The sequence below is a fragment of the Oncorhynchus nerka genome, linkage group LG21 (genome assembly GCF_034236695.1).
Source record: "Oncorhynchus nerka isolate Pitt River linkage group LG21, Oner_Uvic_2.0, whole genome shotgun sequence".
Taxonomy (NCBI): Eukaryota; Metazoa; Chordata; class Actinopteri; order Salmoniformes; family Salmonidae; genus Oncorhynchus; species Oncorhynchus nerka.
The window spans coordinates 24,644,895-24,671,347 of record NC_088416.1 but is presented as its reverse complement, the minus strand read 5'-3'; the positions used below and the strand labels follow the sequence as shown (position 1 = coordinate 24,671,347).

The window sequence follows — 26,453 nt, the reverse complement described above, 5'->3', positions numbered from 1 at the left end:
TTAGGATAAAGTGGTACTTGTTCATTACTGCATCATGAAGTACAATCACTGACATGCAGTCCTTAGCAGTTAGTCTTTGTATTCTGAAAATGCCCAAAGCTTTTCAAAGGTCCACAAAAGAATGCTAGATAAAGCTTTACAACTCACCTGGAGTGTCTGTGTGCTAATACAACCCCCCCATCAAATTCTACTACGCTACTTCAGGCCTCATTACCTGAAAGAAATGCAGGCTCGCTCAGCAATGCCTGCTCGGTCAAGCAGGTCAAGTCCATTGTGTCAACCTAAGACGCTGACTGTTCAGAAGGAGAGATTTTAGAAATCTGTCTGGTTGCTGGCACCAAAATCCATCCCCTCTGCCAGGCAGCTCAGGTTGAGAACTTAACTACGGACTGTAACTAGGGCATCAATGAGTGGCTTTGTTTTTTTCAGTGATACTGAGCCTTAACACAATAACAAAACAGTATGGTACAATGGTGCTGCTTTTTAATTAATTACATAGTCTTTATAGTTTACTTATTGCACATCCAAGTTAGTTAAAAAAACAAAAACAATAGTGCAATTAACTAGACACATATTACACACAGAAGGTACCATGTGGTGTACAAACGAGCTTTAAACAAAGCCAGCTTCAGGTTAGACTGTCTTCCTTTTCATAGTTACACGGAGGGAGGGATCTCCGAGACCGTGAGCGTAGCTGCCTGCAGCTGCAGTATAAAAAGCGAGGGCCTGACTGGACAGTGACTGCCTGCATATCGTATGGGCAGGAGGCAGGGCTGGCTGTGCCATGGTGGGTCCTTCCTCCTGAGGTTAGGGAAAATAAAATCCCACCACAGCCTGGGTTCCTAATCGACTACTGTATTACAACATGACTAAAACTTCTATTGGTCTAAATGACGTTGGGGTGTAACTTTCTAACGTCTGGATATATTCTCTGAAAAAAAGCTTACAGCAGAACTTCTCTTTGGTCCATGCTCAAACACCACTTTTTAGTTACTTTAAATGAACAAAGTCTACCAGCCAAGAAGTGAACACAGATAGGAAATGTGCTGTGGTTTTGTGGCAAAAAAAAGTAGCTTAGGACTTTATATTCAATCTGTGTTGCTGTTTGCGCGATAGAAAAGTCATTTCCAATTGAGTAGACTCATGCAGCGTTTACTGTGAATGCAGTCTCTGCCAATGCGGGAACATTGCCTTTAAACTTCAATCACGCTGAACATCCACGATACGGATTGAATAGAGCCCTTAAGCTATTATAGGATCACATGGCTGATCAGTACAGTGACCTAATGGATCTAGATGAGACGTTAATGGGATCATTTCAAAGCCATACTTTTTTTTTTTTAAACAACACAAACAGCTAGGTTCTTATTTAAGACATATGAAATAAAAAGACAACACCAAACAGTACATAAATAATACTAAGAACACATCAATAGTCAGGACAGCATTGGTTCTGTGTGTCGGCACAGCAGAGAAAAGACAGGGGTCTGCATTGTGGTTGTGATGGTCCATGTTACTGGCTGGGGGTTAGGTGAGTACCTCAATTCTTCAGAGTGCGGACAGCTAGCTAATTTCCATCCACACCGAATATGTTCCCCACTGAAACAGAGACTGGGAAATAACAGTTCCACCCTTAAATTGGAGGTTTAGGCCTAGATATAAGATCAATATTGGATCACTTAACTATTAAAAATGAACAGACCAGACATTTAAAAGGCTCCTATCAAGTGTTAGCCATAGTTTCATGTTGGGGTGATAGCTCGGGCAAACAGCAAGTTGACAAAGGGGGAGAAATCAGTGTTTGGTAGAAACAACAGACCAGTCATATCCCAAGATCCTTTAGTTTCTGTTACACAGCATTAGGCTGGATCCTTTATAACATCTTGTCCAATCAAATTGTGCCATCCAGTAGTCTCTCCCACCCAGCTGACAGTACCAGCAGGAGCAGTTCTGTCCATGACAGCCAGAGTGACTTACTGAGCTCCATCATCTGGTTCAAGTTCACACAGCTTGCTACATCGACAGTTCTAGGTAACGGAAGCCTGGCTGGGGTCTTTAATGAAAACAGACCCTTTCAGAGTGTGTGTGTGAGAGAGAGAGGAGGTGAAAGTGTGGGTCAGTCACCCTTTCTATTGCATGAGGGATATTCTAGGAAAGGCAGAGCACCACATGTAGAACAACATAGCAGAGGCACGTTCACAGTTTGTCCTCTGCTCTGCTCCGTGTCTCTAGGTGAGCGGTGTAACTGGTTGGGGAACTGTAGATGAACTCGTGTCTAGGCAACAGTGTGTCTCCCTGAAGTATGGCCCTGTGAGTTCTAGGAGATAAGGAGCCACAGCTTCGGGTCCCATGCCTCACGTTGTCGGGGTGCTGGTTCTCCCATGTGAGCACAGAGGTTGAGTGGCAGGAAGGGGGGAGGTGGCGACACCTCATCAGCACCCACATTGGTTTCTGTGGGTTTCTAGCCTCACTTACAAAACAGGCTCCTCCCCTTCTCACTCCTTCAGTTGGAAAGCCCAGCGAGGTTTATTGTCACGGATGAGGAGTAAAAACAGCCCTCTCTTTGTTTTGGCTGTGGTGCTGTTCCCAGTGGAGGAGGTGGAGGAAGCAGGCGCAGGGTCCGCTAGGCTGGGGCTCCGAGGAGGCTGTGTGTGAGCTGAGGACAGGGGGAAGGGGCACCCATCACACGGGGTGCGAGGGCAGCTCCAGCAGGGTGGGGGTGGGTGTTGGGGGGAGGTGGTGGAAGCCCACCTCGATGGCAGTACCCTCTGTGATTCTTACCACGTCGTCGCCCCTCCCACGCTGGTGACGGATGGCACTGAAATAGGCATTCATCAGCTGCATGATCTCAGTCAGCTGTGAGAGAGAGAGAGAGAGAGAGAACAGAGGGAGGGGGGAAGAAAGAGAGGACAGAGAAAGGTGGAGAGAGACAGAATTAGTGAGAGAACAGAACGAGGGAGAGAAAACGGAGAGAGAGAGAGAACAGAGAGTCAGCCTGGTGACAGTGTGAGGAGTGGCTTTCTCAATGTCTGTGTCTGGCACCAACACAGGAGGGAGGGGAGAGATGATGTCATCCAGCTGCTGCTGGAACAGACACAATCCTCCAGGGATGGTCAGAGCGTGATGTGCCTTGGCACATTCTGCAGCAGCACCAGCACTCACACCACTGGACTGAACCCTAACAACAACAAAGGCAGATGGGTATTGCATTTCAACATATCATACATTTACATTTACATTTAAGTCATTTAGCAGACGCTCTTATCCAGAGCGACTTACAAATTGGTGCGTTCACCTTAAGACATCCAGTGGAACAGCCACTTTACAATAGTGCATCTAAATCTTTTAAGGGGGGTGAGAAGGATTACTTTATCCTATCCTAGGTATTCCTGAAAGAGGTGGGGTTTCAGGTGTCTCCGGAAGGTGGTGATTGACTCCGCTGTCCTGGCGTCGTGAGGGAGTTTGTTCCACCATTGGGGGGCCAGAGCAGCGAACAGTTTTGACTGGGCTGCACGGGAACTGTACTTCCTCAGTGGTAGGGAGGCGAGCAGGCCAGAGGTGGATGAACGCAGTGCCCTTGTTTGGGTGTAGGGCCTGATCAGAGCCTGGAGGTACTGAGGTGCCGTTCCCCTCACAGCTCCGTAGGCAAGCACCATGGTCTTGTAGCGGATGCGAGCTTCAACTGGAAGCCAGTGGAGAGAGCGGAGGAGCGGGGTGACGTGAGAGAACTTGGGAAGGTTGAACACCAGACGGGCTGCGGCGTTCTGATATCTGATATCATGTCTGTGTTTCAGCTGGGTTTTATATCTGTCCTTAAGGTCACAGCAAAATATTGCATTTGCTCATGATCGTATGTTGTTGTGTTGGCCACCAAGTCCTAACCCCAATTTATCCAACTACCATCAATCCACATCTGGCCTTCCCCCTAACACTATGTGACCTCTGGCCATAACCTTTGCCCTAACTTCAACACGACCCCAGTCCAGTTGCCGGCACCAATTTGAACCCTTACTTCAGCTGCTAACCTTGCCTTAACCGTTGACTCCTAGCTTAACCATATCCCCCTTCAAACCAGCTCCTGTTGAACTCTCTGCCCAATCCACTTAAATCCTCTACGTTTATGACTGAGCAATGTGAGCACCATAGTTCAGAAAAGTATCACCCTCCTTTAGCTGGCCTCCAATTTGCCTGTTCTGCTGCACCAATAAATAAATAAAAGCCACTCTTGTGCCCCGTGAGAGAGAGATCACAGAGAGGGCTTTGTTCCGCGTGGGAAGATGCAAAGCAAATCTGCAGGATGAACGGACAATTTGTTCTCACAAAGAAAAAAATAATTAGCGGTTTGGGGAAATATCCAGGTTTCTGGGAAATGTTATGGGCTCATTTTTTTTGTCTAACCACTGCAAAGAAAAAAAAGACTCACCCCCGGTTAGTATTTAATAAACAGGAAGTAAGACTCTTGGTGGTTGATTCTGGTGGCAGAGAGAGAGGCAGGCTGTGTACTCTCGTATAAATCGCGATGAATTACTGTTTTTGCACGTGGGTCAGGGCGCTGTGGGTGGAATAACATCATGAGCAGGCAGCGTGGCTGTTTCAATGACTGTGCACAACATGTCACTGTGATCAGGAATAGAGGCCATTCACCAGGCACAGTGAAGCACCTCACTGCTGTGTGCAGCCCGAATGAGGTGAACAACTGGAGTCAATCAAAGACTGTCTCAGGCTTAATTCCACCCACAGACTCCGCTACGTGTCTGTGAGTGACAGATGTATCATTAGTACACACAATGCCTCCTGCTATGAGCTTTTGTTCCCCCACCTTGGTAGTTTCGAACAGCAGGTCTCGGTCGCCGGCGGTGATCTTGAAGGTGTTGCTGTCGGAGACGCCGTAGGAGCAGATCTGTCCGTAGGGGAAGGACTCCAGAGCCTCTGCCTCGCCCTGCCTGTACAGAGACACACACGTCGCTGCCACACCCAGCCACAGCTTCTGAGAGAAACTACCTGTCGAACTCTGGAGAGCGAGAGAGAGAGAGAGAGAGGGAGAGAGACAAAGAGAGGGAGAGAGAAAGAGAGAGCGAGGAGGAGGGAGAGAGACAAAGAGAGAGGGAGAGTGAGAGAGAAAGAGAGAGCGAGGAGGAGGGAGAGAGAGAGGGCGGAAGAGGTCAGTACTAAAATCTCTCTTTACATTCAACTCACTTATCTGTGCAGACGGGGAAAGGAGATGTACTCACAATATAGAAGTCCACCTCATAGAGTGTGCAGCCAAAGCCAGACCACTGGCGTGCGATGGTGAGGTAGGCAGTCATACTGTCCCTCCTGCTGTACCCGGCCAGGCCCTTCCAGCACTCCACAATGGTGCTCATGATGGCCGCAGCCTCCTCCTTCAGACGGCTGCGTAGCCGCAGGTCCTGCTCCACCTTCTGCTTGTGGGCTGCAGTGGCAGTATGGTTCCACAACGTCCCTCCCAGGAGACCCCGGGGAAGCGCTGGGGGCAGCCCTGGCCCGGGGTCTGGGTGGCGGGGAGGAGGGCAGGGGGGGCACAGGGGGGCATGAGGAGCCGGGCCTCCACCATGTGGCCGGGGAAGAGCTCGTCCAGAGGGGGGCAGGGGGAGTGGGTGCTGAAGTCCCCGATCACAGACTGAAGCCGCAGGGCAGCCAGGGTCTGGAGGTCCTCCTCACAGGCTGGGAGCTGACCTCGCACCACCATCTCATGGCACTGCAGGGAGAGAGAGAGGGGGAGGGAAGAAGAGAGACGTAGAGGAGGATAAAGAAAGAGAGCATGAGTGAGATTGAAGAAAATGAAGATGGAACAAAAGAGAGAGGGGGGGGGTTAAAGGAGAGAGAAAAATAGAAAGGGGTAAAGAGATGGGGACAGCGGTAAAAGCTCTCCCTCCATCCATCATAGTTGTACTCCACCCTGTTTTACTCAGGCCCATAACTCTTTAATAACGGTCTTCAGGAAGAATGTACTAATGGACTCAGCCCTGCCTGGGCTCTCAGCAGTGCAGCCAATGGCCTTACTCATGTTTTTAAAGCATTGTGTTTAATTACTATTGTGGATTGTAAGACTCTAACGACTGTTAAGTGAAACGTAATAAAGCTGTGAAATACAAGGAATGAGTCACTGGCCAAAACTATTAAAATGTCTAGTTATCATTCTTGGAACAGCCACTAATGTCTAATTTAACATTGACAATAACACAGGAAATAGAGGCGCCAATCTCTCTCTCTCTCTCTCTGTGTGAGGTTTGTTACCTGTTCAAAGAGGAAGAGGTACTCGATGCTGTCGACAGATATGGCGTCAGCATCCAGAAGGCAGTAGAGTTTGAAGCAGAGCCTCCACTGGGAGTCTGAGTCTGGCTCTTTGGCAGACAGGCTGAGAGAGAGGAGAGAGAGAGCGAGAGAGAGCGAGAGAGAGCGAGGAGAGAGAGAGGAGAGAGGGGAGAGAGAGGACAGAGAGAGAGAGAGGAGAGATAGGGAGAGGAGAGAGAGAGAGAGGGAGGAAGAGAGGGAGAGGGAGAGAGAGAAGAGGGGGGATAAGAGAGCGAGAGAGGAGGAGGGAGAGGGGAGAGAGAGAGGAGAGAGGGGGTGAGAGAGAGAGGGAGGAAGAGAGGGATAGGGAGAGAAAGAGAGGAGAGAGAGGAGAGGGAGGAAAGAGGGGGAAGAGAGAGGACAGAGGGGAGAGAGGACAGAGGGGAGAGAGAGGACAGAGAGGGAGAGAGAGGACAGAGAGAGAGAGAGAGAGAGAGAGAGAGAGAGAGAGAGAGAGAGAGAGAGAGGGAGAGAGAGAGAGAGAGAGAGGGAGAGGGGAGAGAGAGGACAGAGAGGGAGAGAGAGAGAGAGGGGAGAGAGAGAGAGAGAGAGAGAGAGGGAGGGAGGGAGAGGGAGAGGGGAGAGAGAGGACAGAGGGAGAGAGAGAGAACAGAGAGGGAGAGAGAGAGGACAGAGAGGGAGAGAGAGGACAGAGAGGGAGAGAGAGGACAGAGAGGGAGAGAGAGAGAGGGGAGAGAGAGGACAGAGAGGGAGAGAGAGAGAGAGGGGAGAGAGAGGACAGAGAGAGAGGACAGAGAGAGAGAGAGAGACAGAGAGGGAGAGAGAGAGAGAGAGAGAGAGAGAGGGAGAGGGGAGAGAGAGGACAGAGAGGGAGAGAGAGAGAGGGGAGAGAGAGAGAGGAGAGAGATAGAGGGAGGGAGGGAGAGGGGAGAGAGAGGACAGAGAGGGAGAGAGAGAGAGAGGACAGAGAGAGAGAGGGGAGAGAGAGGACAGAGAGGGAGAGAGAGAGAGAGAGGGGAGAGAGAGGACAGAGAGGGAGAGAGGGAGAGGGGAGAGAGAGGACAGAGAGAGAGAGAGAGAGAGAGAGGGGAGAGAGAGGACAGAGGGAGAGAGAGAGAGAGGACAGAGAGAGAGAGAGAGAGAGAGAGAGAGAGAGAGAGAGAGAGAGGAGGAAGAGAGGGGAGAGAGGGAGGGAGGAAGAGGGGAGAGAGAGGACAGAGAGAGAGAGAGAGGACAGAGAGGGAGAGAGGACAGAGAGAGAGAGAGGACAGAGAGGGAGAGAGAGAGAGAGAGAGAGAGAGAGAGAGAGAGGGAGAGAGAGGAGGAAGAACACAAGGGGTTAGCAGAGTTGACGGGTGGGAAAAAACACGTGTGAGAATTTATACACACGTACACACAGACGAGCATGCATGCACACACATAAGCGCACACACACACATGCATGAGAACTCCTCAACTGGCGGGCCAGGTCAATATCCCACCACCCCATCCCTTCCTGTCTGTGACATCACCGTGTGCTGCAGCGGATGATGACTAACAGCGACTAGTTACATTTGGTATGTTTACCCTGTCACTCTAGCTCTGTAGACACACGCGCACCTCTTAGAACAACGCCGAGCCCTTCTATTCCAGCTGAATTCACTCCTTATCTGCGACACAGAGTCCTTACACAAGCACATGACATCGGTGTCACATTGAGAGTACAGTTGGTGCCCTGACTGCAGAGAGACAGACATGGTGACACAAGCCCACTACTTTCCCAGCATGGTGTCGGTTTGTGATTGACAAAATGAGACGGCAAGGCCAGCAGTTATCAGGGACTTGGTTCATTTACAGCATGCGAGCTGGACCACAGGAGAAGAACAACACAAACGACACTAACTACAGAAACTAGGAGGACAGAAAGGTTCAGAACTTTTGTGAAACATTACAGAACAGTTGAGAAATATATGGTAATTAGAAATCAAAACGGGATGATTTTCAGAGATAGGTGGGTAGCTGATAGGTGGGTAGCTGATGGGTGGGTAGCTGATGGGTGGGTAGCTGATGGGGTGGATAGCTGATGGGTGGGTAGCTGATAGGTGGGTAGCTGATAGGTGGGTAGCTGATGGGTGGGTAGCTGATGGGTGGGTAGCTGATAGGTGGGTAGCTGAAGGGTGAAAAAAATTTAACATTTAAAAAGTAATATATACTGTGTCCGTAAAATGCATACAGAACGTATAAGCTGGAAGTAGAAGCCTAAGTGTTGTTGTCCATTAGTTTACTCCAATTAGGGGAGGGGTGGTAGGGTTAGGAGAGGGGTGGTAGGGTTAGGGGAGGGGTGGTAGGTTTAGGAGAGGGGTGGTAGGGTTAGGGGAGGGGTGGTAGGGTTAGGGAGGGGGTAGGGTTAGGGGAGGGGTGGTAGGGTTAGGGAGGGGTGGTAGGGTAGGGTTAGGGGAGGGGTGGTAGGGTTAGGAGAGGGGTGGTAGGGTTAGGGAGGGGTGGTAGGGTTAGGGGAGGGGTGGTAGGGTTAGGGGGGGTGGTAGGGTTAGGAGAGGGGTGGTAGGGTTAGGGGAGGGGTGGTAGGGTTAGGGGAGGGGTGGTAGGGTTAAGAGAGGGGTGGTAGGGTTAGGGAGGGGTGGTAGGGTTAGGGAGGGGTGGTAGGGTTAGGAGAGGGGTGGTAGGGTTAGGGAGGGGTGGTAGGGTTAGGGAGGGTGGTAGGGTTAGGAGAGGGGTGGTAGGGTTAGGAGAGGGTGGTAGGGTTAGGGAGGGGTTAGGGAGGGTTAGGGGGAGGGGTGGTAGGGTTAGGGGAGGGGTGGTAGGGTAGGGGGAGGGGTGGTAGGGGGTAGGGGTTAGGGAGGGGTGGTAGGGTTAGGAGAGGGGTGGTAGGGTTAGGGGGGAGGGGTGGTAGGGTTAGGGGAGAGGGGTGGTAGGGTTAGGGGAGGGGTGGTAGGGTTAGGGAGGGGTGGTAGGGTTAGGAGAGGGGTGGTAGGGTTAGGGGAGGGGTGGTAGGGTTAGGGAGGGGTGGTAGGGTTAGGAGAGGGGTGGTAGGGTTAGGGGAGGGGTGGTAGGGTTAGGGGGGGGTGGTAGGGTTAGGGGAGGGGTGGTAGGGTTAGGAGTGGGGTGGTAGGGTTAGGGGGAGGGGTGGTAGGGTAGGGTTAGGGAGGGGTGGTAGGGTTAGGAGAGGGGTGGTAGGGTTAGGAGAGGGGGGTAGGGTTAGGGAGGGGTGGTAGGGTTAGGGAGGGGTGGTAGGGTTAGGGTGGGGTGGTAGGGTTAGGGAGGGGTGGTAGGGTTAGGGGAGGGGTGGTAGGGTTAGGGGAGGGTGGTAGGGTTAGGGGAGGGGTGGTAGGGTTAGGAGAGGGGTGGTAGGGTTAGGGGAGGGGTGGTAGGGTAGGGTTAGGGGAGGTGGTAGGGTTAGGAGAGGGGTTAGGGTTAGGGGAGGGGTGGTAGGGTTAGGGGAGGGGTGGTAGGGTTAGGGAGGGGTGGTAGGGTTAGGGGAGGGTGGTAGGGTTAGGGAGGGGTGGTAGGGTTAGGGAGGGTGGTAGGGTTAGGAGTGGGGTGGTAGGGTTAGGGGAGGGGTGGTAGGGTTAGGGGAGGGGTGGTAGGGTTAGGGGAGGTGGTGGTAGGGTTAGGGGGTGGTAGGGTTAGGGGAGGGGTGGTAGGGTTAGGGGAGGGGTGGTAGGGTTAGGGGAAAATAATGATACAAATATATATGGGGGATAGAAATGATGCAGACAATTACATTGATAGAAGCCACAATCTATCTGCAATATTTGCTGATCCACCCGCTAAAAAATAAATAAAATAAAAACGACACTATCTATCTCTCAAAGACTTCAGATTCCTCTGTCTGGTGTTCTATGGAACATAGCTTGGATTCTTGGCACATACATATAACAGATGAGTTCTCATTCAATTCCGGAGTAGGCTAACTTTTCGACCCTCGTAATGATGTCTGTCTGTGTCTGTGCGATATTTACTTTTCAAACCTGGTGAGGATGTCAGCGATGATGGTGCTGCCCCCTACAGCTCTCTCCCAGTGGGCGTTCTGCTCAAACAGGGAAAAAGTGTTTCTGCTCTCCTTCAGACCCAGCTTCTCCAACATCCTCCTTACCACCTAGCAGAGGAGAGAGAGAGTCGTAAGGAGTACACTGACAAGCAGTTCCCAACTTGCTGGGTCTGGTAGGGACCTCGCTTTACAGTGCAAGTCTCCACAAAGGTCAACTCGAGAGGAAAGGATTGGAGAGGGTGTTCGTAGATCTTGGTAGTGACATAGAGAGACAGAGATGATAGAGAGAGACAGAGATGATAGAGAGCCCCCCCCCCTCACCTCGTTGGCGGTGGTGTGTGAGCTGATGTGGAGTTGACAGGAGCCTGGTCCCGGGTAGTGAACTGTACACAGCATCTCCTGTCTCCCCATCAGCACCTGGATCTCCTCCCAGGAGGGAACACATTCCCGACACCGTGTCTTCTCCAGAGCCTCCCCGATGAACGACGCATAGTTATCCATCTCAGACTCCGGAAATTGGCTCTGGATCCTGGACCACGGGAGGGGAGAGAGGAGACACGGGAGTGAGCCGGGTGAGTGTGTGTGTGTATGACTAAAGGAAGCTCCACTGCATTTCAAAAGGGCAAACTGAAGAACGTCAGTGATTCTAATATTAACCGTGATAACCGTTCTGTTATTTTAACTGGATTTGCGTCATCCTTTCGGTTCCACACAAGCCATCTTTATTTTCTTTCGCGTTGGCAATACTGAGAAGTCAATGAGGCGAGGAACGACCAGTGTTCTCACTTTGGCTCTCAGAGACTTAAAAGGCTCTCCTCCCTTCAAAGAGAATGTAAAAAGGGAAAGAAAACATGTTTGACTTTCAGCAGAGCTCTTTACAGGAAAAGGTGTTTCCGCTCACGTGAACCAGAGTGACCTACCACTTCCTCCCAGCGGAGTGGCCAGGGAAAGCGGGGGGGGGGGGGGGCACCCTCAATGGGCACCCTCAATGGGCCAAAAACTCCAAAACACGCAAGAATGTCAGAGGTGTGAAAGGTGACCTGACAGAGCCATGAGCTCACCTCAGCTCAAACAAGGAAGGGTAGAAGTTGTGGAAGGAAGCAATTATACTACAGTGTCCATCCCAAAATATATACAGCACAGAGAACAGAGGAGAGCTGGAGAGAGAAAGGGGGCGAATGAGAGAAGACTCAGACACTCCAGACAGCCAAATGGAGAGATAGAGAGAGAGAGAGAATGAGAAAGAGACAGACAGACAGACATAGAGACAGACAGAGAGACAGACAGAGGAGGCCCTCTCCGTCTCATTACGGGGCACAGGGTGGGTTTTGTCTTGCTGCTCAAACATAATTAGGAATGCTCCACTGAGAGAGGCTGTGCTGTGTGATCCCTTTCCGTCTGCCCCCCTCCCCACCCCGCCTGGCCCAACCTTCTCTCCTCCACGCACGCAAGGCTCATGTCGACCCTTCTCCGACTGGGGGCATTCCCTGGGGGGTTCTCAGTGAACCATGAGGGTAGAGGGGGAGGGGGGCTCAGTCTCTGGGCCCTCTGCCCAGTGTGCAGCTCCAGTTCTGTCCAGCTGTGGGGTCAGCCTCAACACTCTCTCACAGAGGTCTCAGGGAAAGACTGACCCTCTCTCTTTATAGCAGCGCTGCTGCATAACCTGCCACCTTGCATTTAGGCTGACCCCGGAAGCTAATAGCTAGCTATACTGTGAAAAGTTCAGAAAGTATTCAGACCCCTTGACTTTTTCCACATTTTGTTAAGTTACAGCCTTCTTATAAAATGTATTAAATAGTATTTTTTTCCTCGTCAATCTACACACAATACCACAAAATGACAAAGCAAAAACAGGTTTTTAGAAATGTTTGCATATTTATTAAAAATAAAAAATTGAAATATTACATTTACATAAGTATTCAGTCCCTTTATCAGTACTTTGTTGAAGCACCTTTGGCAGTGATTACGGCCTCGAGTCTTCTTGTGTATGACGCTACAAGCTTGGCACACCTGTATTTGGGGAGTTTCTCATTCTTCTCTGCAGATCCTCTCAAGCTTTGTCAGGCCGTCTCTTCAGAGATGTTCGATTGGGTTCAAGTCCGGGCTCTGGCTGGGCCACTCAAGGACATTCAGAGACTTGTCCCGAAGCCACTCCTGCATTGTCTTGGTTGTGTGTTTAGGGTCGTTGTCCTGTTGGAAGGTGAACCTTCACCCCAGTCTGAGGTCCTCGAGCAGGTTTTCATCAAGGATCTCTGTACTTTTCTCCATTCCTTTTTTCCGCGATCCCTGACTAGTCTCCCAGTCCCTGCCACTGAAAAACAGCCCCACCGCATGATGCTGCCACCACCACCATGCTTCACCGTAGGGATGGTGGCAGGTTTCCTCCAGACGTGACACTTAGCATTAGCAAGGCCAAAGAGTTCAATCTTCGTTTCATCAGACCAGAGAAACTTGTTTCTCATGATCTGAGAGTCTTAATGTGCCTTTTGGCAAACTCCTAGCGGGCTGTCATGTGCCTTTTACTGAGGAGTGGCTTCCATCTGGCAACTCTACCATAAAAGCCTAATTGCTGGAGTTCTGCAGAGATGTATCCTGCCTGTTTGGCCCTGTCCCGGGGTATCATCGGATGGGGCCACAGTGTCTCCTGACCCCTCCTGTCTCAGCCTCCAGTATTTAATGTGTCGGAGGGCTAAGGTCAGTCTGTTATATCTGGAGTATTTATCCTGTATTATCCGGTGTCCTGTGTGAATTTAAGGTTCTAATTCTCTCTTTCTTTCTTTCTCTCTCTCGGAGGACCTGAGCCCTAGGACCATGCCACAGGACTACCTGCCATGATGACTCCTTGCTGTCCCCAGTCTACCTGGCCGTGCTGCTGCTCCAGTTTCAACTGTTCTGCCTGCGGCTATGGAACCCTGACCTGTTCACCGGACATGCTGTTGAGATGCTCTCAATGATCGGCTATGAAAAGCCAACTGACATTTACTCCTGAGGTGCTGTATAACCACTGTGATTATTATTATTTGACCCTGCTGGTCATTTATGAGCATTAGAACATCTTGGCCATGTTCTGTTATAATCTCCACCCGGCACAGCCATAAGAGGACTGGCCACCCCTCATAGCCTGGGTCCTCTCTAGGTTTCCTCCTAGGTTCTGGCCTTTCTAGGGAGTTTTTCCTAGCCACCATGCTTCTACACCTGCATTGCTTGCTGTTTGGGGTTTTAGGCTGGGTTTCTGTACAGAACTTTATATATCAGCTGATGTAAGAAGGGCTATATAAATACATTTGATTTGATGGTTGTCCTTCTGGAAGGTTCTCCCATCTCCACAGAGGAACTCTAGAGCTCTGTAAGAGTGACCATCGGGTTCTTGGTCACCTCCCAGACCAAGGCCCTTCTCCCCCAATTGCTCAGTTTGGCCGGGTACCCAGCTATAGGAAGAGTCTTGGTGGTTCCAAACTTCTTCCACTTAAGAATGATGGAGGTCACTGTGTTCTTTGGGACCTTCAATGTTGCTGAAATGTTTTGGTACCCCAGATCTGTGCCTCGACACAATCCAATCTTGGAGCTCAATCAAGTTGTAGAAACATCTCAAGGATGATCAATGGAAACAGGATGCACCTCAGCTCAAATTTCGACTCTCATAGCAAAGGGACTGAATACTTATGTAAATTAAGCTGTTTCTGTTTTTAATACATTTGCAAAAATGTCTAAAAACCTGTTTTCGCTTTGTCATTACGGGGTATTGTGTGTCTATTGCTGAGGATTTTCTCAAGGGGTCTGAATACTTTCCGAAGGCTCTGTACATACAACCCCTAGCGCGAGAGACAGTGTGTTCTAGCTCTGAGTGGTGGATGCCTCAGTGTGCTGTATATTGCAACTGTTCCATTAGCTTTGGCCTGATACTGAGTCGCAGTGTAAACATGGACATCATATATAGTGCTTTATGACTTGCAGTCCAACAGAGGCTTCAGGCCAAAGATTAACACTGTTAATATAGCTTAGCATGTGGCTAATTCAGAGCTGCAAATCCACTCCTAAAACACTGGATATGTCTGGTGGTCGTGCAGTAACAATGTGAGGGCATTTCACACTACTATATCTAACTGGTGGTTAGCAGGCTTGGCGCCTGTCTCCTGTCTGCTCCCACGGTGGGTTCCCATGCTACTGGCACCCTTCTGGCCCACAGCCTGACCCCCATTTCTCCCTCGTACCGCAGCCCTATTCCCCCCCCCACCTCTCAAATAATTTCTGACAGAGACACCTGTCAACACCAAACGCTTTCCATTGTCGGTGAAACCAGCTGACGCCTTAAAGTTTTCCGCAGGCTACGACAGAGTTAGGTGGATGGGTAAGAATTACACCTCCTGTCGAGGGTGTTGTGTTATATGTTGTGTGTGTCACCTCTTGAGGTGGAAGCGCAGGTATTTAAGCACGGCGGGGCCGGGCAGGAAGGTGCAGCTCATGCAGGTGAGGAGCTGCCAGTAGCGGAGGTGTGCGGCGGTGTGGGGCTGCGGCGTGCAGCTGGTCTGCTTCACCAGCTGGCAGTAGACCTCATCCCGGAGTGGCCGCAGGTCCAGACAGGTCTGCAGCACGCCCTGGATCAGAGGCACCGGGTCCCGCGCAGACTCCAGCTGCTGCAGACAGTTGAAGAGCTTCACCGCTTCCTCCCGCACCGTGGCGTAGCCCTTACCGCTGTGGTCTGTGGGGGGAGTCAGTACCAGACGCATAGTATTAGGAATTAGACCAGACTAGACCAGTCAGCATGGTTGAGAATAAGATGATCCTGTCTTGTCTCTGTGAGGTCTCTCGGTGGAATGACTAGGCTTTAGTGGCCGTCTCTCATCATGCCTTATCTAAGATGTCTCACTCATTGGCCTCGACTTGGCACGCAGGCGGTTAGGCATTACAGGTGACTAACTCAATGGTAAGTCCATATGTGAGTCTGTTACAGTGTATCATTACTGGGCATGTCAACGAGCACGTGACAGAATTACTCATATGTGAGTGGGTGTGTGTGTGTGTGTGTGTAAGTAACTGCTCGTGTTTTACTGTAGAGTTTACAGGCATGGCACTGACCGCAGGGACTGGTGGTAGCATGGTAGTAGTACTTACAGGTGTGTTCCAGGCTGCCGTAAGGGAAGGGCAACAGGGGGGCATACAGGGGGCTCTGGGTGTGCTTCAGGATGGGGTTGTGCTGGTACATATTATCTACCACCTCAGGGTTAAACTTGTTCTCCTGGAGAAGAAAGACAGAGAGACAGACAGACAGTTAAAGAGAGAGAGAGAGAGAGAGAGAGAGAGAGAGTGACAGATGAGCTTCCTTGACCTTCCAGCTGACCTGGGAGCAGCACCAAGCAGGGCTGCTATGAGAGAGAGTGTGTTGGGTAACAGGGGTGACTAGGGTCAGTGGGAGTCAGGCCGTGGAGCAGGAGGACAGCTATGCCCGCTTTTTAAACACCTGGGGACCCAACAAAACCCACCGCCAGCACTGACACTATTTACATGTCTATGTGGTATCTCGCTACAGATGCTACTCTGAGCTATTGACAGAAACACATTTTACATAACGTGTTAATCATTTAGCAGACGCCCTTATCCAGAGCGAGTTACAGGAGCAATTAGGGTTCAGTGCTTCACCTAGTCAGCTTGAGGATTCAAACCAGCGACCTTTCGACCAGCAACTGGCCCAACCTCTTAACCGCTAGGCTTCTTGACGCCCTACACAGACGGCATCGACTACTGCAATCCCTGCCTGCACCTGTTGACCATTAGTAATGGTGCCACTGCTCTCCCTCCTTCCCCCAATTCACCCTCCTTTGTGGGGCAAAGTTGACACATTCCTCTGAAATGTTTTGGTCAATCTGAACTGGGAGCATGTGGAACACTGGCAGACGACACATACAGAACACATTACCATAGGCGAACATACAGTAGCTGTACAGTGCTCAACACTGGGGGACACATTGCGGTCTGTGTAGAGGTCGCGAAAGGACACAACGGGATTCATTTATAATCTACAGGATTCCGACAGAACATCCATCCTCATTATGTCCTAAAAATGGACATGTTTCTCTCTCTCTCTCTCTCTCCCTCTCCCTCTCCCCCTCTCCCTCTCCCTCTCCCTCTCCTGTAGTGTCAGTTGCGTTCAGTAGTGTTCTCCCTCCTTCAGTGGGATTCGGCTAGGCTTTGTGTTAAGTGTGAAAAAGAGTGTTGGAAGGAGTGGAGGGGGATTGGAAAGGGGGAGGAAGAGAAGACAGGGGCAACTCTTTAAAAAGCGGACCCCGTCTCTTCCTTCTCCCGCTGAAGTCAAGTGATCGATGGGCACATTTACAAGTACACACACAACAACACACAAACTCAGAATAGCAAACAAGCAGAGACTAAACACCACTGGGTGAATTCCAAAGTGATGGCAGAGCGTGGTCTGGCTTTTTCTCTTAGACTTTGTCTTCGTGATGAATGAAATCATACTTTCAAAATAGAAGAACCCGCTGTGCCTCATTCAACTTAAGTGAGGCATGTTTCTGTGGGCAAACACACGTACACTCCCCAGGGCCGGGTCCTAATATGACGCTTTGCCTTGCACACCCTCTTCATCCACCCTTTTGCCTCTAAAAATGACACGTTCCTTAAAATAGGGCAGAACATCCCGGTGGAACTTTTACGGGGTGCCTCCTCTCCTCTCACAGCTTGGCGGTAATAAGATCATTCCCTGAAGGCAGCAGCAACGACAGTTGGAGGACACTTTGCCTGGTCGCGCGGTTGCCGCGGTGACAGAGCGGAGGTATAATGTCCGTTGTGTTGCTGCGCTCCGTGTTTGGTGACCCGTGTCATCGGCAGCTTGGCAGTGGTCTGGGGCGGGCAGTGAGATGCTGTGAAGCAGTGTGTGTGTGTGTGTGTGTGTGCGTGTGCGTGTACGCATGTGTGTGTCTCACCTCAATGTCTCTGATCAGGAGCTGAGTGGGCGTCTCCACGGGGGCTTTTGTGTCGATGACCTTCTGGACAGCGCAGGCCCAGTGCACAGCCTCGTTGAAGTGCTTGGTGTACAGCCTGTAGCAGTGCTTACGCCCATACACTGTGATGCTCCAGTACCCTGAAACACACACACACACACACACACACACACACAGAAATGAGTCATCAGTGTATCGTGCAATGAAAGCATGAGTAAACAGAAACAGAACTTTCAAAGAACAATATAGATATAGAGAGCAGAATCCAAGGCCTATACTTATGTAGTAACTTTGGTTTCAGAGAATAAGGAAGCCTGCTCCACTCTCCCTCTCATGTGGTCTGAACATGGGACACTCCACATATCTGGTGTGACTCCTGCTTCCTCACTTCCTCTCTGGGTTTCACAGAGGTCAGCGGTTACCCGAGAGGGGCTCCCAACTTTATTAGCCACTAAGCCCAACCGAAACACAACGACTACAACCAAGTCAGGACAGAGGTGTGTCCTCTGCTGGCACAACACCTGGCCTAACGTCCTGTAAGAACTGAGAAATCCCTCTCTCCTCCATTTGCACAGGAAGTAGTAACTGTACTGGACACGCTACAGGCAGTGTGGACCCCCGGGCCAATCATACCCTGAGTTTGTTACCATGTGATCTCCTGCTAGCTGCGTGACTTGGCATACTGATTTTTCTTTGTTTAGATTGGTCAAGTTCAAAAGCCAAGTGAGGCTAAAGTGTGTGTGTGTGCGTGCGTGTGTGCATGAACCCATTCACTGCTATTTCACAAGTGAGAGATAGAGAAGTGGAAGAAACAAAAAAAGACTGAACATTTCAATGTATAAAGGGGCAACACAATGCCAGAGAACGCAGGAAAGTCCCAGAGCAGATTTAGGGGAATGTTTGGGTTAGGTATTATTTCTCCTGGAGGTTTTAAGTGGTTGTCTAAAGTCAGCAGGCGATGGTACAATCCCCTCCATACAGACACAGAGGGCCTTGTGTGTGTGTGTGTGTGTGTGTGTGTGTGTGTGTGTGTGTCGTGGGCGAGTAATAGAGGAACTCCTAGTCCGAGTCACACACACCACCACCCCCTCTCTCTCCTCACACAACAATAGCATTTCACCTGTATTTCCTTTCCGATTCCTGTCATTCAGGGTGTTAAATGGTAAAGGGTCATTCTGGTGCTGATGACTCAGAAGGTTCCAGACAAACCCAAGTTGTGGAGAAAAAAGTGGACTGGGTTTTCCAGACTTCCTCTGGGTGTACTGGGCTTACAGGAACTGAGAGGAGACCGGAAATCCTCACATTACGACCGCTTTGAGATCTTTACCAATATTTGATCATTGAACCAATACGGAACTTACTATGTGGGGCTTAGTTATCCAAACAGGGAATTTGGGATGGCGTGTATATATATATATATATATATATATATATATATATATAAATAAGAGAGAGAGACAGTGGGAGACAGAGAGAGAGTGTGTGTGTGTCTATACATGCCAGCACTCACCCGTCTCCTTGAAGGTCTGTTTGTCTGGCCAGATGACAGAGCAGAGGTTGGTGAGCACCAGTGTTCCCAGTCTGCGGGCTCCTCTCTCTGAGCTGCTGTAGTAGTCTAAGGAGTCCTGGCTCAGTACAAACCAGTAGCATCGCTGCTTGATCCAGCTTCCACGCACCTCCCGGAACAGCCAGCCTACAACACACGCACAATGAATGTGTGTGATTTCACCTTTATTTAACCAGGTAGCCCAGCTGAGAAGACGTTCTCATTTACAACTGCGACCTGGCCAAGATAAAGCATAGCAGTGCATGTTATCAAAAAGGCAGCCTCATCCAAAAATATCTGCACATGATAGTGTATGTGTGTGTGTTTTTGCGCATGTGTGCATCTGTGTGTGTGCGTGCGTCTTATTTGGTTGAATGGAAGGGTTAATTGGTTTGGGCTGAACATAAAATCACTAAGAGGTTGAACCCATCAGACATAAAATATGTCTGCAACGTGCAGAACAGGTTAAAAATAACGGCAGCTAATGGTATAGTCAGACATTAAGGCCTGTGTGCCTGCCACCAGGATAATTACAGCTGTAAAGAAAACACACAAAGAAGAAAACGGGAGGTTAGAGAACAGTTGCTGGTGGTGGAGTAGCAGGAAGAGAACTGGTGGACTGATCTGTCATTAACGCCCAGAGAGGGAGTGAGGGAGGGAGGGAGGGAGGGAGGTACATTCTCCTGGCTCCATTCACCATTCCACCCCCGTCACATAACCATGGCCCTCAGAACTGGGTGGTGTTCAGTAGGCACAGAACAAGACAAAATGTTTTGAAACTGACCTGAATTTGTCCAATAAAAATGTTCATTTTCCATTTCATAACTGTTTGTGTTTGGTCTCTACTGAACAGGATCCTGGGCTGCAGTGTCCAGCTTTACATGAAGGGGATGTACACTACATGGCCAAAAGTATGTGGACACCTTCTCGTCGAACATCTTGTACCAAAACCATGGGCATTCATATGGAGTTGCTCCCCCCTTTGCTGCTATAACAGCCTACACTCTCCTGGGAAGACTTTCCACTAGATGTTGCAACATTGCTACTGGGAATTGCTTCCATTCAGCCACAAAAGCATTAGTGAGGTCAGGTACTGATGTTGGGCAATTAGGCCTGGCTCACAGCCGGTGTTCCAATTCATCCCAAAGGTCAGGGCTCTGTACCACTTTGCGACTGAGCCGTTGTTGCACCTAGACGTTTCCACTTCACAATAACAGCACTTATAGTTGACCGGGGCAACTCTAGCAGGGCAGAAATTTGATGACCTGACTTGTTGGAAAAGTGGCATCCTATGACGGTTCCATGTTGAAAGTCACTGAGCTCTTCAGTGAGGCCATTCTACTGCCAATGGTTGTCTATGGAGATTGCATGGCTGTGTGCTCAATTTGATACACCTGTCAGCAACGGGTGTGGCTCAAATAGCCGAATACACTAATGTGAAGGGGTGTCCACATACTTTTGTATATATAGTGTACTACCCGTGTCCAGAGGGGAAAGTGGTTGTAGTGTTACCAAACACCAGGCATGCAGCACCCCATAGAGTGTCCCCCAAACGGCACACTGTCCCCTGTGTAGTACACTACCTTTGACCAGGGACCATTGGGCTCCGGTCAAAAGTAGTGCACTATATAGCGAATAGGGTGCCATTTGGGACACAACATGTGTGTGCAAACTGTTCCCTCTAAATATTTAATCTCATAGAGCTGAGGGTAAATAAACCGGGGTTGGCCAAGCTCTGGCCAGGGGATGCCCGGAGAGAGAGAGGAAGAGGGTGCAAGGGATGGATAGGGGTGGCGGTGAGAGGGAGGGGTAAAACGAGAGAGAGCAGTCAGAGTTCAAAGTGAGGGCTGATGGATAGGCTGGCAGCGGGCCCTGGCTGGTCACCTGGCCCAAAGCTGGAGCAGGGCGCTATGGTGAGGGCAGGGTTATGTGGCTGTGCCATCTGTTGAGTGTGCGTGTGTTTATGGGAACAGCAGCGCCATGTTCATTGGGCTAACTTCTTAGAACAGCTCTGACGACCGAGCAGCTTCCTCTGTGGTTAGCAAGCTGCATGCCACCTGTCAGCTCTCCCTCGCTTTCCCTACAGCTCTTTTCTCTTCGCTCAGGCTCTCCCGCTTTCATCGCCCCCCCGCACCCTTATTTCCTGCTGTAAAGTGCTTTTCCCTACATGCAGAGCCCCCATTGCTACCATCCCCCATGTTACAACCCATAGACCTGGAGGGGGGAAGTCGAAGTGGGAGTCTACACACGTCTCATTATGTTTCCCCTTCCCTAGTGGCAGCCTGGAACACACTATAAACCCACCCAATACAGTCCCCAGGTACTTCATGTGGAGTAAAGGAGCAGGAGCATAAAAATCAACAGGAGCATAAAAACCAACATGAAATGGGTAAATAAAAAACTATGAGGTAAGACAGGACGGGATTGGGTGGGGTGGATGATTGGGTAGGGGGTAGGGGGTAAAGGGGTGTGGGTGGACTGGTTAGCGGAGACCTGGGAGGCATGTCCTCTGTCAGTCAAACAGGATGTCCTGCAGCTGCTCTTTTTGAGACAGTGAGAGAGACGGCCGACTTCGGAGGGAGAGAAGAAGGAGAGAGAGAGAGAGAGAGAGAGAGAGAGAGCGAAGAGAGAGAGAGAGCGGAAGAGAGAGAGAGAGAAAAGTAGAGAAAGAGAAGGAAAGGCAGTGAGGGGGAGAGAGAAAGAGACATTGAGAGAGAAAGGGTGAAACAAGAGTCCCAGTCAGGACCCCCTGCCTACCCTTCCCCTCCCCCCGCGGTCCTCCATCTGGATCCCATCTCCCTGGCCTGCTAATGCGTCCCCCGGGCCACGGCTCGCCCTTAATTTGTTTCATTTGTGACCCCAGACCCCTAATGCTGGCCCTGCCCCCTGAAACACAAATTGAGCAAACACTGGAGTCTGTCTCCCTCTGGTTCTGCTCTGTCCTTCTATCTCTATGTGTACATTCTGTTTGTTCTGGAGATTTGGGGGAGATTAAAAAGCATCTGATAACAAACCGTCATCCATAATGGCGCAGAGCGTTAATGAGCTTCAACACTAGGATTATGGGCTGAACTGAATTAGACAGAGATCCAAACAGAAAGGGAAACGATTGCAATTGAGTCGACTGAATCCCTTTCCAAATGACTGGAGTACTGGCCACTCTTAAGTGATATGTAGCTAAAATTGTTCAGTTTTACCGCGCATGAACAAACAGAGGAATGTAATTTATGCTCGTTACTGCATTCTGTCTAGGAGTTTCTCACTCCTTCGCTACGTCAATCTCTCTCTCTATATCTCTTTTCCTCTCTGTTTGTCTCGGCACGGTTGATGGCCTATTTTAGACAGCGAGGCGACCCTTGGCCCCAGTTGCCTGAGGATGTCCCGTTGAACACCACGCCAAACAGCTAGGGACACCCTAGCTCCAGGACATTTGAAAAAATATATCCCTGCACACAACAAGGGCATGAACAGAGCAAGGCCTTCACATGTCCTGGAGCGTCAGTGGTGCTGGAGATGGTGGTGGTTGGTGGGGAAGACGGTCCGACTGAAGAGAAGAAATGCCAAGGCACACAGCCACCCCAGGGGCCCAGGGGAAGTATCCGTCCTCCGATTGGGAAGGAATGCACCCCCTAACCCCATCGCCTGCCCCTCTGCCCGGTCTCAGACATCGAAACAGAGGGAGGAGGGGTGCAGCCAGCCAGTCGGCCAGGGGTGCTGCATGGTAACTGCTGTCCGAATTAGCCGATCAGGCTGCCGCCATCCCAAAGAGGACGTAACTTATCCAAGCGCTGGCATTTTACTGCAACCGTTTGGGTAGCAGGAAAAGCACACATGAATAGCCTGTGAGATCACTCCTCAAAAAGCGTCAGGCTCGCAAGGCTCTTAATGCCGCTGATGGCCATCATTACATGATTACTGGGGGCAGGGTGTGTGTGTGTGTGTGTGTGTGTGTGTGTGTGTGTGTGTGTGTGTGTGTGTGTGTGTGTGTGTGTGTGTGTGAGGGCTTAGCCGTGGACCGTGAAGTGTACAGTACAGTAGTACAGTATGGCCTACTTATTCAGTGATAACACCGCAAACATGCACGGAGCTCAAGCTCGGCTAACGCTCTCGGACGAGTGAACGTCATCATCACACAGACTGTTATTACTGTACATGCAAATCACTAGAGCTGAGACACAACAGCCACACAGAGAGAAAGCAGAGAGAGAGAGAATAGAGGGATGGTGTAGGGGCTCACCTTTGACCAGCAGCTCGGGGTCTTCTTCAAGGCCCATCTTGCTCTTCTCTATGATCAGACTCTTCATCTCATCAGGAACCTCTGACAGACTGTGTCTGGGTGAGACAGAGAGAGGTGGTAAATAACAGCATCATACACTCCCACAGTCAAGCCCCCCCCCCCCCACACCCTATTGGCTCTGAGTCGAGGGGAGGAGGGTAACCCCACACAACCTCTGCCCACCCTAAGCCTCTCTGACACCCTAAGTGAGAGCAGAGAGGGGGACAAGTTGAAGTGCTGTGAATATCGTTCCCTCCACCCCTCCCCTCCCCAGCTGCATGCATTCCACGCCACTGTGGACAGCTCGTCTCTCTTTAATCGGTTTGGCTGGCGGGCACAGCGGAGTGGAGGGAAGCGGAGGACTGAAAATAAAACGTGACAGAGCGACGCCGGACTGACTCAAAGCCAGCCAGCCAGGCAGGCAGTCGCAGGCCAGAGAGAGAGAGAGGACTGACTCAAAGCCAGCCAGGCAGGCAGTCGCAGGCCAGAGAGAGAGAACTGACTCAAAGCCAGCCAGCCAGGCAGGCAGTCGCAGGCCAGAGAGAGAGAGAGGACTGACTCAAAGCCAGCCAGCCAGGCAGTCGCAGGCCAGAGAGAGAGAGAGGACTGACTCAAAGCAGGCCAGCCAGGCAGTCGCAGGCCAGAGAGAGAGAGAGAGGACTGACTCAAAGCCAGCCAGCCAGGCAGTCGCAGGCCAGAGAGAGAGAGAGGACTGACTCAAAGCCAGCCAGCCAGGCAGTCGCAGGCCAGAGAGAGAGAGAGGGCTGACTTAAAGCCAGCCAGCCAGGCAGTCGCAGGCCAGAGAGAGAGAGGACTGACTCAAAGCCAGCAAGCCAGCCAGGCAGTCGCAGGCCAGAGAGAGAGAGGACTGACTCAAAGCCAGCCAGCCAGGCAGTCGCAGGCCAGAGAGAGAGAGAGGACTGACTCAAAGCCAGCCAGCCAGGCAGTCGCAGGCCAGAGAGAGAGAGAGAGGGCTGACTCAAAGCCAGCCAGCCAGGCAGTCGCAGGCCAGAGAGAGAGAGAGGACTGACTCAAAGCCAGCCAGCCAGGCAGTCGCAGGCCAGAGAGAGAGAGGACTGACTCAAAGCCAGCCAGCCAGGCAGTCGCAGGCCAGAGAGAGAGAGAGGACTGACTCAAAGCCAGCCAGCCAGGCAGTCGCAGGCCAGAGAGAGAGAGAGGACTGACTCAAAGCCAGCCAGCCAGGCAGTCGCAGGCCAGAGAGAGAGAGAGGACTGACTCAAAGCCAGCCAGCCAGGCAGTCGCAGGCCAGAGAGAGAGAGAGAACTGACTCAAAGCCAGCCAGCCAGCCAGGCAGTCGCAGGCCAGAGAGAGAGAGAGAGAACTGACTCAAAGCCAGCCAGCCAGGCAGGCAGTTGCAGGCCAGAGAGAGAGAGAACTGACTCAAAGCCAGCCAGCCAGCCAGGCAGTCGCAGGCCAGAGAGAGAGAGAGAACTGACTCAAAGCCAGCCAGCCAGGCAGGCAGTCGCAGGCCAGAGAGAGAGAGAGAACTGACTCAAAGCCAGCCAGCCAGGCAGTCGCAGGCCAGAGAGAGAGTTCAAAGGGTTACACTGTTGTCAGCTAATCGAAACCCATAACAAACATCAAAAGCATCTGGGAATTATGGGGAAATTGTTGTGAAATGCTCTCTCTCCTCTCTCTCTCCTCTCTCTCTCTCTCTCTCTTTCTCAACGGCCACGGTCAAAGAAGCCTTGAAAAAGAAAAGCCACCAGTCATGGTGGTAGCGAGGACTTTGGACTGCAAAGTGACATTCGTTTCAGACATTTGGCCAGGCAATGTTGTGGACGACTGAGAGCTCAAGCTTGTTATCACTGGCCAAGGCCCATTTCCAGACCATTAAAGTTGTTTATAAGGTTTATCTATGCTCATTATATTTATCTAATTTCGAGTTTATTTTCTCTATTTCCTGCGTCAAACTAGCGTGTGAGGTATGAAGGGACAAACCCTCCTTCCTTCCCCTGAAAACACCAGGCAGGAAATGAGTTTTGGCAGGCGGCCCTCCATCCCTCCACCATGTACAGTCTTAGATAGCGTTTCTCTGGGCTGTGATTATTGATCAGATGACTGCGGAAGGTTATTCCGTACGGAAGTCAGACCTAATCGATGAGTCTGAATATACCCTATCCTGCTCAACTTAGCTGACTGTTCATCTACAATACATGACACCTGCTCAAAGTATCTCACTATCCCAACATCCACTAGTTGACCCTTGTGTCAATACGTTTGCCTGTTTCAGACCGTACAGTAGTTGGAAAATAAGTGTGTGTATCAGTCTCTACTTTAGGCTGATGCTCATACACACAGGGAAACACTATACCGCATTGGCCCTCACAGAGTGTACGACTGATTCGCCCGGGGAAACGTCCGAGAGACACCAGAGGTCGAGAAAAAGAGGGTCAGAGCCCTGTCCTACTACAGCCAGTCTACCTCTGCAGCGAAGCCCAACAGCGACGGCAGCATTCAAACAGTAGCGTCATCTGGGACCTTTCCAGTGTATCGTCGCATGTCCCTCTTCTCCTAAATACAGGAAAATACATCTGGAAATCGGAGGAAGGCTCTTTTTTTGGAGTCTGCGAATAACCCCTTGCTGCAGAAACAGATGCAGACAGACCTTCAAACAGTCATTTAAATGGAGAACTCAATGCACCGATGGAGATTTGGATCTATAGAAAATTCCAGCGCAGGCAGCTAGGGGAAAGCGTGTTGGTATTGTGGAGGACTTGATATCAAAGCCTAGGATCATTTTTGTGCTATTGTCTGCATGTACAAACTCTGGAGAGCACCAGTACAAACCTGTCCTGGACTGGTACCTCTATAGTTTGGGCCTTGCTCAAGGGTACAAAAGCAATGTTAGCCATGTTCCTCGCAGAACTCCAACCAGATATCTTGTTTGCCCTAAAAATGTTAATCGTTATCAATTCCCCATTACATATGTCACCAATAGTAAATGAACCGTTAATCCCCGTCATTTGGTTACATTCATTTATGTTAATGCATTGTATTACTAATTAGGCCTACAGTCATTTACCGTTCTCATTCTTGGTGTGTAAATGCTGTTGAGAAACACGTTTTGGTTCTATTTCATAGCCATCATTTACGAGTTGCCCCTTTTTTCATTGTCTTTTGTTTGGAGTGCTCCATGTGAGCGATCAGCATGGGTCTTGTTAATGTTGAGGGAGCTCGCACGTCTGAGCACGCAGAGAATTAGCCTCCCTGGCCTGCTGCGCACAAGTGCCCATTTGGGGATGTATGATTTCTGCCTGTCTTAGTCATCACCTTCACCACCAATAAGCTCATCTTCTCAGTAATCTTTTCTTCGCCTCACACAGTAAGTCAACGAAGTCCGTTGTTTTAACACCCATTGCAAATGACAGCCTAATAGTTCCTCACAAAAATCTC

At 50.5% G+C, this 26,453-nt stretch overlaps 2 protein-coding genes across 4 annotated transcripts in view; both read right to left on the bottom strand.

Moving 5' to 3' along the window:
* Positions 1-466: 466 nt before the first annotated feature.
* Positions 467-5,456, bottom strand: LOC115103500 (unconventional myosin-X-like). The gene is made up of 3 exons (XM_065006461.1): positions 5,232-5,456; positions 4,820-5,011; positions 467-2,856 (listed from the first exon to the last, which is right to left on the bottom strand). The coding sequence occupies exons 1-3, from the start codon at positions 5,361-5,363 to the stop codon at positions 2,683-2,685; spliced, it is 498 nt and encodes a 165-aa protein (XP_064862533.1). The 5' UTR covers positions 5,364-5,456; the 3' UTR covers positions 467-2,682.
* Positions 5,384-26,453, bottom strand: part of LOC135559523 (pleckstrin homology domain-containing family H member 3-like) — a 43,500-nt gene continuing 22,430 nt past the window's right edge. Inside the window, exons 3-11 of one of the 3 annotated variants that reach the window (XM_065006458.1) lie at positions 22,998-23,092; positions 18,725-18,907; positions 17,197-17,354; positions 15,374-15,497; positions 14,663-14,960; positions 10,583-10,790; positions 10,233-10,369; positions 6,256-6,376; positions 5,384-5,716 (exon numbers count right to left, since the gene is read on the bottom strand). In XM_065006458.1, the coding sequence (XP_064862530.1) occupies positions 5,384-5,716; positions 6,256-6,376; positions 10,233-10,369; positions 10,583-10,790; positions 14,663-14,960; positions 15,374-15,497; positions 17,197-17,354; positions 18,725-18,907; positions 22,998-23,092 (1,657 nt within the window). Of the gene's footprint in view, positions 5,717-6,255; positions 6,377-7,858; positions 8,423-10,232; positions 10,370-10,582; positions 10,791-14,662; positions 14,961-15,373; positions 15,498-17,196; positions 17,355-18,724; positions 18,908-22,997; positions 23,093-26,453 lie in introns of those variants that run through there. The other 2 variants (XM_065006459.1, XM_065006460.1) reach the window with 2 other exon arrangements.